The sequence below is a fragment of the Euleptes europaea genome, chromosome 3, assembly GCF_029931775.1.
Source record: "Euleptes europaea isolate rEulEur1 chromosome 3, rEulEur1.hap1, whole genome shotgun sequence".
Lineage (NCBI taxonomy): Eukaryota > Metazoa > Chordata > Lepidosauria > Squamata > Sphaerodactylidae > Euleptes > Euleptes europaea.
In genome coordinates, this window is record NC_079314.1 from 3,033,950 (window position 1) to 3,045,340 (window position 11,391).

The following is an 11,391-nucleotide window of genomic DNA, read 5'->3' on the forward strand; positions in this document are numbered from 1 at the left end:
AAATATTATACTAAACTATAAATATGCATTTTCCAGTAACAAATATTTAGCATGTGTTTTACTAAAGATAATGAACAATATTAATGTTAATTTGCGTTTGGATTAAGAATAAATACTGAAGTATAAGGGAAGTGGTCTTGAGGTGCTTTCGGGCGAGCAGGTTTTCGTGCATTCCCCCTCCTGCTCGGAGCGAGACCGGGCAGTGTCGCGGCAGCCTCTGCCTTCTTCTTACTGAAGTATAATGTAAGAAAGGACTTATTCATTATGGAAGCCATTGCAGCAGGGTCAAAATTTTACTCTGTAATTGACTTGGCCAATGCATTTCACAGTATCGAGCTCCACCCCTCCTGCTGGTACAAATTCGCGTTCACCATTAGGGGACAACAATATGCATTCAGACGCACCCCCCAAAGGGTTTCACTCCTCCCCCAGCATCTGCCACGCACACGTGGTCCGGATGTGGGACCGTCTCCAACCAGACTCCCGTCCTCAAGTTCTGAGTTATGTAGATGACATTCTGGTCCACTCAGAATCAGAAGAAAAGACTAAAGAAATAACTAGAGAAGTCCTTAGACTTATCAGAGAAACTGGCTTCAAGGCAAGCCGTGAGAAAGCGCAGCTAGTCAAGACTAGTGTTAAATACCTGGGGCTTGCCCTAGGTCCTGATGGAAGGACACCAGATGCACAGCGGGTAGAAGTCATCTCCAAACTCCCCGCTCCCACTGATGTCCCCTCCGGGCACTGCTTGGCACTTTCAATTTCTCGCGAGACTTCACTGAGTTGTTCTCCGATAAGGCTAGACCCCTGTATGCTCTGCTCAAGAAAAATGCCCCCTGGGAATGGGGAACTGAGCAACAGGAAGCCTTTGCTGCCCTTAAAACCAGCTTCATGCAAGCTCCCACCTTGGCACACCTTGACCCATCCAAACCGTTCCACATCCAGCTGGCCACTTCAGACCGTAGCCTAGGGGCTACACTAACCCAAGAACATGAAGGCGCCCACCTCATAGTGGCATACGCCTCCCAGAATCTGAGCCCAGTAGAACTGAGGTTCAGCCCTTGTGAGAAAATGCGTCTTGCATTAGTATGGAGCCTGACACACTGGGAATTTATTACAGGAGACTCTTGAGTGGTGGTCCACACCACCCACATACCCCTCACATATATTTTGTCAGGAAAGATCCAAGATGGGCAAGTTTCTAACGCCAGAATCGCCCAGTGGACTCTAGCCCTTGTGAATAAAGGAGTCGAGTTCAAGCGGGCACCGAGTGAACCCCCTTCTCCATACGGTCTCATTGTCACCGGAGAGCAGCACGAATGCCCTCTCCTCCAAATAGACACCGATCCCTGGCCGGCAAAGAAAGGAGTCCCCTTAGCAGAAGCACTCGGCTTGGGAGTGCTGGTTCTGCGACGGATCCTCCTTCTATATTGATGGCTCCCCTCGCACCGGCTTTGCAGTGGTCAGAGTCAGGGACCGTACAGTCTTGAAGGGAATCACCCACCCCCACTCCAGCCAAGCAGCTGAAATAGACTTTTTCTTATCAGTTTTAGACTTTGAAGATCCTAGGACTCCCATTGCTATTTCTCTGACTCCGATTGGATTGTCAGAGCAGCCACCATATGGCTCCCTGTGTGGCAAAAGAATTCCTGGCAGACTCAGGACGGAAAGGTAGTGACCTATCAGCAATGCTGGATGGATGTGGCCGCCCTAATTCAGAGGCAAACGGCCATTACCCAGATCTCTCATGTTAAAGGGTACCAAAAGAATGACTCTGCCACTGCATATTGGAATGATCAGGCAGATACCGAGGCAAAAGCCGCTGCTGCTTTCAATCAGCCCTCCCCGCCACACTGTATTAATACGATCTGCCCGATAGTTACCCGGAAAGCTGCCACTCAATCAGAACCTCAAACTCTCATGGACTTAGCTTCACTACAAAAAGGGGATCCAGAGATCCAAGCTCTAGCCCTAGCAGGGAAAGATAACACTGGCAAGTACACAATCCAGGAGCAAGACTCCATCTTCTGGGCAGTTGATTCCCACAATGAACTGCACTGGATTGTGCCCTTAGAAGTCAGAGGCGATCTCATAAAGTTTGTTCACAAACAGGATGTAAGGCTTTCCAGCCACCCTGGGCAATTCCCAATAAGTCACTCGCTCAGACGACCAACTCAGAAGCAGGTAACTTTATTAAGAAGCATCAGGTATAGCTAGGCCCCTACACAGGCCGAGCTGCAAGTGCTAGCAAATACACAACTGCAAGATTATAAACAGTACTACATTGCAGGTGTCAGTTTCATATTTTGAGAACAAAACGATAACAGTGTCTAAGACTAGGCTAGAGCATACACATCAAAGGAGCTCGTTAGCAGAAGCCCGTTAGAAGCCAAGGTCAAAAGGAAAGGGAGGGGAAAACGAAGAGAGAAGGGAGAAGAACATTCCAGCCAAGGCCTGTACAAGGAAACAGGGAACATTCCAGCAAAGGCCTGAACCATCAGACACCAAAGGCCTGAACCATCAGTCAGTAGCCGCTTTTACGGGCCCAGCAGAAAGAAAGACAGGGCAGTACCTCACACAGGGGCACCGAGGCAAAGAGCCAACGCTCGCCCGAGTACAGGAGGTAGGATGGTGGCCACAAATGCGCAAAGAAGTAGTGCAGTGGGTAGACAACTGTCTCTCCTGTGCTATGGTTAATGCAGATTCCTCTGGTCCCAAAGCTCCCCTCCAACACCAACGGATGGACTGCCCCTGGGCTCGGATCCAAAACGATTTCATAGGTCCCCTGCCGCCCACCACCCGAGGAAACCGTCACTGTCTGACTGTCCTAGACCCCTTTAGCAAATGGCTGGAGGCTTTTCCTTGCCGAAAAATGATGCCCCTACTGCTGCTCGCCTACTCTTTAATAATGTATGGAGTCGCTGGGGTATCACCCAGATAGTGGACTCTGATTCCGGGGGGCACTTCACAGGCGAAGTCACCAAGGAATTGTGTAAAGCTTTGGGCATCCAACAACCATTTCACATCGCTGGCACCCCCAGTCCTCAGGCGCCATAGACAGGGCAAATAGAACCATAAAAGAAGCCCTCCGCAAAATGGTTAAAGCCTCTGGAAAGGATTGGGATGAGAAACTTCCTACATCCTCATGGCTATTAGGGGCACAACCGCAATCTATGGCTACACCCCCCACATGGTCATGACTGGCAGGAAAATGCGGCTACCTGAAGCTTTTTGGTTAAACACTCAGCTCCCTACAGATACGGAACCCATCGTTATCAACGACGAATGGGTCCGCAGCCTAGTAGAATCTGTATCCGACGTTCACATGCAAATTGCATGTCAACTTGGAATAGCTCAGCAATGAATGGACAAAAAGTTAGGCTGGGTCAGAAACCCTGTACAATGGGAAGAGGGTCAGCTAGTGCTTTACAGGAAATGTTTGCAAAATGAGCACTCTTTGTCAGCCAAATGGCAAGGACCCGTTCCCATAACAAAAAGGGCCAGCCCTGCGGTATACAAGGTTGCGATCCCCCGAAAGAAAGAAGACATCTGGCACAAATACTTCCACTGCTCACAACTAAAAGAGTGGAAAGGCAGGCCGCCAGAGGCAGGCAACCAACAGAAACAGCCTCTCGCACAGCCTCCCTCCTTGCCACCGATCTCAGAGATAACTGTTAGGCAAATCTCCCTCATGCCAGCCTCAGAGTTCACAGTAATCCCGCTGGAAGACACATTCATGCAACAGTGAATACCCCCTCTCCTGTCTGAAAAGTTTCTTGTAGAAACCCAATTCGCTTGTTTAATGCTTTCCCTGTGCCAACTGTCACAGAAAAAGCGGGTCGGGGGAGAAAGAGAAAGACCAGAACAAGATATACCCCCCACTAATAATTTTTTAAAAAATCCGCACAAATCCTGAACATGCCTCACCTTAGCAGCCGACCATTAACGCTTTTGTCCACCTTTGTTTGCAAAGGGAACCACGAGGGGGTAAGCCCATCATCCCCCACCCCAGAAAAAGTATAACTGGGGTCGCGCTCAGCCTTACGACAGCTTCGTTTTCCCCTCCTATACTTGTTGTCACTCTGTTGGTGTGGGTTTTGCACAGCCCGATCACGCTTCCCTCCAGACTTGCTGGTCAAGCCCCAGGCGTCCCCGTCCCCATTTTTCCTATTGTTCATTAGCCGCACGGAACCCCGGACGTCCCCTCTACTGGATCAGGTGTAGTATTACCCCTCTTCAAAGGGAAACTGCCACATTGGTGAACGTCTCTACCCTACTACCTGTATTTCTCTAGGCTCTGTGTGTGTTTTGTAAGACTCTGTTTAATTTGTGTATGAACATATAATCGAGTAAACTTTCTAAAAGAAACCTTTGCCTCCGTCTTATTCTTTGAGCCTCGGAACGGACCCCTGTAGACACAGGTTAGATCCTGTGGTTATGCCCACTGCTGGTTATCGAATTGCTAATTCCCCCATTCATAACCGAGCAATTTGGCTAACAGCTCTAAACTCCTTTGGGCTCCCACAGGGGGGGAAAGTAAGGTGAAAGCAAAGTAAATACATGTGGGAATCTGTGCCAGGAGGGGAATCGTTATAACCACAGTGTAACAGGGCAGCTTCTCCCTTAAAAAACCATTATCGTCATTTATTGGCTTTATTTATAGCTTGCCTTTCTTGTCAAGACTCATGGCGGACTGCAGAATACCAAACAACCAAGACAGCAAAGACCTCCAATGAATAGCACAGTACAGGGGCCCAAGTGACCAGAACAGCCTGTTGAACTCCTGACACTACAGCTGCCAACCTCCAGGTTGTGCTGGAGACCTCCTGGAATGATAATTGTTCTCCAGACTACAGAGATCAGTCCCCCCGGAGCAAATGGCTGCTTTGACGGGTGGACTGAGTTCCCTCCACTCTCCAAACCCTGCTCTTCCCACACTTCACCCCAAGTCTTCAGGGATTTCCCAACCTGGAGCTGGCAATCCTGTGACTTAACCCGAGCCCTCAAGCCATCGACTCAAGTGAAGATTTGCACAGTGCGAAGATAAAGGATGGATCGGCTTACTAAGAGCCAACATGGGTTTCTCAAGAACAAGTCATGTTAGACTAATCTTATTTCCTTTTTTGAGAAAGTTACTACCTTGCTGGATCAGGGGAGTGCAGTAGACATAATTTATCTAGATTTCAGTACGGCTTTTGATAAGGTTCCACATAGTATTCTAGTTGACAAATGGGAAAATGTGGTTTAGATCCTATTTCAGTTAGGTTGGATCTGTAAATGGTTGACAGATTGCACCCAAAGAGTGCTTGTTAATGGTTCTTCATCCACGTGGAGAGGAGTGACTAGTGGAGTGCCTCAGGGATCTGTCCTGGGCCCTGTGTTGTTCAGTATCTTTATAAATGATTTGGATGAAGGAATAGAGGGGATGCTTATTCAATTTGCAGATGATACTAAATTGGGAGGGGTAGCAAATGCGGTAGAAGACAGAGCCAAGATACAGAATGATCTTGACAGGCTGGAGAATCGGGCTAAAACCAATAAAATGGATTTCAACAGAGATAAATGTAAAGTTCTGCATTTAGGTAGGAAAAATCAAATGCATAATTATAGGATGGAGGAGACTTGTGTTAGCAATAGTGTGTGCGAAAAGGATCTTGGGGTCTTAGTACACCAAATACTGAACATGAGTTAGCAGTGTGATGTGGTAGCTAAAAAGGCAAATGTGATCTTGGGCTGCATTAACAGAAGTATAGTGTCCAGATCACCTATCGCTTTACTCTGCTCTGGTTAGACCTTACTAGAGTACTGTGTTCAGTTTTGGGCACCACAGTTTGAGAAAGATGTAGATAAGCTGGAACGTGTCGAGAGGAGGGCAACAAGGATGGTGAGGGGTCTGGAGACCAAGTCCTATGAGGAAAGGTTGAAGGAGCTGGGTATGATTAGCCTGAAGAGAAGGCTGAGAGGTAATATAATAACCATCTTCAAGTACTTGAAGGGCTGTCATAGAGAGGAGGGTGCTGAGTTGTTTTCTGTCGCCCCAGAAGGTTGAACCAGAAACAACATGTTAAAATTAAATCAGAAGAGTTTCCATCTAGACATTAGGAAGAATATTCTAAGTTAGAGCGGTTCCTCAGTGGAACAGGCTTCCTCGGGAGGTGGTAAGCTCTCCTTCCCTGGAGGCTTTTAAGCAGAGGCTAGATGGCCATCAGCAATGCTGATTCTATGAACTTAGGCAGTTCATGAGAGGGAGGGCATCTTGGCCATCTTCTGGGCACTGGGTGTGTGTGTGGGAGGTAGTTGTGAATTTCTTGCATTGTGCAGGGGGTTGGACTAGATGACCCTGGTGGTCCCTTCCAACTCTATGATTCTATAAACTTGTTACCCACTAAACGAACTGGGGATTTTGCAAAACAAGTGTGGAATCTGCAGTAAAAAAAGAGGAAAAAATCATATCAAAGCCGTCTGTTATGATACTAAAGAACGTCAGGGTTGGAAGGTTTACGTCTGTCAGGGGCTCTTTCTGCATTTCCAAGCGAGGGGAGATGGAATTGCCCTCTGCACGCCCTCAGGAGCACGCTGCTTTCTGCCAGGCTTGCAACCCTCTCTCTGAGAGCAGGGCAAGCCCCCAAATGGCAAAGCCAGGTGGGCGTTTGCGGCGGGTGGGGGGGACGGGGCCAGACTGAGGACACCGGTAAGGTTGCTAGGGCCTCCCTGCCTCGCTCAGCAAGCAACGCGCATGCGCCTCCGCCAGTCGTTCAGATGCGGGGGGGAGTGAGAGTGAGAGTTCCCTGCGGTCACGTGATGGGCGGGCGTCATGTGACCGGGCAAGATGGCGGGGTTGTTGCAGCGTGAGAAGGGTGCATGGTCCGGTAGGCCTGAGGAGGGACAGACTGACGGGAGGCGGGTGGTTGCAGGAGCAGGAGGAGGAGGAGGGGAAGACGACGACGACGACTCCGGTTGTGCAGTCGTGCGCCCTTTGGGCTGGGTCTGGAGCTAGGCCAGTTGAAATCAACAGGGCTGACTTCCAAGTATGCGCGCGTTGGCTGGTGGAAGGGGTGGAAGGAGAATGTTTTACATAGGGAGGGTAAGGGCAGACAGGGGGAGACCACGTGAGCGTACTGGGAAGTGGGGAAAGCCGGCATACAAATACCTTCAGCACTATACGGATCCTGACCTCGATCGGGTCTAGAACAACTGCCCTATAGAAGCGGTTAAAACTCTTAGGGCTGTTTAGCTTAGAAAGAAGGCGGTTAAGTGGAGATATGATGTGTGTGTGTGTTAAGTGCCGTCAAGTCGCTTCCGACTCATGGCGACCCTATGAATGAAAGTCCTCCAAAATGTCCTGTCTTTGACCGCCTTGCTCAGATCTTGCAAATTGTGGGCTGTGGCTGCCTTTATTGAGTCAATCCGTCCCTTGTTGGGTCTTCCTCTTTTCCTGCTGCCCTCAACTTTTCCTAGCATGGCTGTCTTTTCTAGTGACTCTTGTCTTCTCATAATGTAACCAAAATACGATAGCTTTAGTTTAGTCATTTTAGCTTCTAGGGTCAGTTCAGGCTTGATTTGATCTATAACCCACTGATTTGTTTTTTTGGCAGTCCACGGTATCCGTAACACTCTCCTCCAACACCACCTTTCAAAGGAATCTATTTTCTTCCTATCAGCTTTCTTCACTGTCCAGCTTTCACACCCATACATAGTAATAGGGAATACGATGGCATGAATTAATCTAGTCTTGGTTGCCAGTGACACATCCTTACACTTCAGAATCTTTTCTAGCTCCTTCATGGCTGCCCTTCCCAGTCTCAGTCTCCTTCTGATTTCTTGGCAGCACCTTTTGGTTGATGGTGGAGCCAAGGAATAGAAAGTCTTGAACAATTTCAATTTCCTCATTGTCAACCTTAAAGTTGTGTAATTCTCATGTAGTCATTACTTTTGTTTTCTTGATGTTCAGCTGTTGTCCTGCTTTGGCACTTTCTCTTTTAACTTTCAGCAGTAATCGTTTCAAATCTTCACTATTTTCTGCCAATAATGTAGAGATACGATAGAGGTCTATAAAATTGTGCATGGTATGGAGAGTGGACAGGGAGAAGCGTTTCTCCCTCATAATACTAGAATGCTGAGTCATCTGCTGAAGCTGGAGGATGAGAGATTCAAAACAGATAAAAGGAAGTATTTCTTCACACAGCGCATAGTTAAATTGTGGAACTCCCTGCCCCAAGATGTGGTGATGGCTGCCAACTTGGAAGGCTTTAAGAGGGGAGTTCATGGAGGAGTCAAAATCCATGGCTACTAGTCAAAATGAATACTAGTCATGATGCATACCTACTTGCTACAGTATTAAAGGATCATGCCTATTATATTAGGCTCTGGAACACAGGCAGGATGCTGCTGCAGTCCTCTTGTTTGTGGGCTTCCTAGAGGCACCTGGTTGGCCGCTGTGTGAACAGGCTGCTGGACTTGATGGGCCTTAGTCTGATCCAGCATGGCTTTTTTATGTTCTTATGACCTGTGCCCAACATTTAAAATCTCTGTCCTCTCACAGAGCATTCTCAGTAGAAACTAACTGGAAGTCACAGAGCTGCCTTGCTGGTGCAGTAAAAAAATGTAATATGTTGGGGGAAGATCATGGGGTGGGGTGATAGAGAGAACCATGAAACCCTCCCATACCATACGCATGCTCTTGTTATTTAATGTTCAGACCTATCCTGTTTCTGAGCATGGAGATTTTGAGGAGCTGCTTTGGCTTTGTGGGTGAATGCCACCTATGAAGCAAACCTTTGAACATGGCCTTTGGTGTCCCTTTTCAGCCTGGCCCTATTTGCTGTAGAAGAGTGAAGTATGCAAGCTGAGGTATCTTTATTTTGCCACGCTTGGCCAGAATTCTTTTGTTTCCTAACATAAAGAGGCTTTCAGCAGAGAGCTTGTTGATCTAAAGGATGCTGTCCTCAGGATTGGTTCATGGGATGAAAAACTCTGGTACCATTCTGAGCTGTATACTGGTCCAGTGGAACTCATTGGAGAAATAAAAGGGACACACCAGTTACCGGAGATAATGCAAAATAAAGTGAAATATACATTTTATTACTCAGTTAAAATTCCCTATACATTTCACCAAGAGGCTTTTTCAGGGGAATCTGATAGTCTTGTAGTGGTTCTCCAAGAAGAGTATAAGATCAGTGATTTATTGATAGTATCTATTGTGTTTATTGTTCTGTTATCTCAAAGAAGATAGAGTTAACTCAAGCTAAATCACTGCAAAGTAATAATAGATTTTTGAATTCATTGTAGAAATATAACTCAGTAATGAATAATTATTTACTCAAACTACCTGAGAAACCATATAGACACAGGGATGGATATAAATAGTGTGGCGATTTGTATCACTTAATTATTTATCATATATTGCCTATTGTACTTACTATTGAATTTTCTATCTTTTTGCTAGTAGTGGTATGTTTTCTATTATATGTTTATTATGTTATCTCTAAAGGAGATCTTGGCATGAGTCCTATATCATTTGAAGTAATATCATATATTTTTTGTAATTTGTCTTATGTTTTGTTTTTGTTAATATATAATAAAAATAATTTTTAAAAAGACTACTAGATTCCCCCTGAAGAAGCCTCTTGGTGAAACATGTAGGGAATTGGGAAATTTGAACTGAGTAATAATATACCTTTTTACTTCATTTTGCACCGTCGACCTTGGCCTTATTTTTTTTTACTCTCAGATCGAATTCATTGCCACTAAATGTAGCAATAGAGTTAGGGGCATGAGGAACCCAAATGATAAACTGTAACCTCCATTTTTTTTAGACTGACAGCAGTGATTAACATCAAGAGATGGATAATCTCCTGCCTTGTGAGTCTTCCTGAGCATCTTCCTGGGTGTGTACACATGATATAGAGATGGCTGCCTTGAGGTGCAACGCCGTGGTTGAGGGGGAAGCATCAGAAACTGATTCGGAGGAAGAGGCATATCTCTCCTCCATGCGTCCAGCCTCAGTTCCCAGCCTTTCCGGTGTGAAAGTCTTGGGAGAGGCTTCTGAAACAGACGAGGAGGAAGACTCAAGCCCTGGTGGACCCAAACCAGAGCTTCGGTTAATCAGCCCAGACTTGCCTCCGCTGATTGTTTATAGAGACGAAGATCCGGGGTCCCCTGTGGCAGTGGAAGAGAAGCCAGCCCTCCGCCTCAAACACTGTGGCCGCTACAGCACCCTGCTGCAGCAGAAGCTGATAGAAAGTAACGCCCGCCTGTACTACGACGTCAGCAGCACTGTCAAGCAGGTGTACCAGACGGCCATCAAAGAGATCGGAGCCATCACCGGGCAGCTCAGCGACTCCCAAAATGGTATCATCAATGCCTCACACAGCATCCGTCTCGTCCTGGAAGATTTACAAGGTGTGGCTGACAAGATAGACATCATCACTAGCTGTAACCTGCTGCCCGATATCCAGATCGCGCTGCCTCTCTCGCACACCTAGCCAGGCCAAGAACTATAGAGAATGGGTCTGTTTTCTTCTTAAACGTCAGTCACTTAAGGAGCAGGACTGCTTAGGTGTTGTCTCAGAGGCAAGCCATGTTGCGCTAGTCAGGATCTATTTTTGTTTGATGTTTCAGTGACTGCATATTTTATAATGACTTGGCCTGTCTTCTAATAAGATAGATTCGAACAATATAAAATGGCTTTTGTTATATTTCTTGCTTATCATGCAACGCTTGTGTTGTTGTCCCTAAAGACTTTGCCCCTTCCAAATTGAGAACAGGTCTGGCATTCCATCTACCATCCCTAATTGATAATAATCAACCTGTGCATTCACTCATTCATGGAAGCCAAAAAAATATACATGCACACACATTCACTTCCAGTTTCCAAAGGTTTCTGTGACTGGTTGCCTACATACCATTCTTACTTTTGATGGCAAAGCATGTGAGTATTTAGAAGACTGTCATAAGAAGAGCCCTGCTGGATCAGACCAGTGGTCCATCTAGTCCAGCATCCTTTCTCAACAGTAGCCAACCATATACAGCTCACAGAGTTTGAAATGAAAGGTAGTTTCTTTAATAGACACGTGGCCTCCTGAATGGAGAAGTTTTTTGCGCCTTCTTTCTTTTATATGCCTCTTTTCCTTTCGAATTTGGTTGTGTGCAGGCTGAAATGGCAGGCAAGTTAAACGGAGGAGCCCCAGTTCCAAGCTGTCATTCCATTTTTATTTTGATTGGCAGTTCTTTGACATCTCACTGAGCAACTCTGCTGCTTTAAACAGTTGGAATATCCCACACCAAGTGAGTTCTGGGATATTGCCCCACCTAAGGGATTGGATTAATTTCCATCCCCCACCCCCTACACTCCACAGATACTTTGTGCCCTTATCCCAGTACTTTCACAGTGTT

The 11,391-nt window shown here is 46.6% G+C and overlaps 1 protein-coding gene across 1 annotated transcript; it reads left to right on the forward strand.

Moving 5' to 3' along the window:
- The first annotated feature begins 9,905 nt into the window (after positions 1 to 9,905).
- BLOC1S3 (biogenesis of lysosomal organelles complex 1 subunit 3) lies at positions 9,906 to 10,481 on the forward strand. Its single transcript, XM_056847490.1, has one exon. The coding sequence runs from the start codon at positions 9,906 to 9,908 to the stop codon at positions 10,479 to 10,481; it is 576 nt and encodes a 191-aa protein (XP_056703468.1).
- Positions 10,482 to 11,391: the final 910 nt, after the last annotated feature.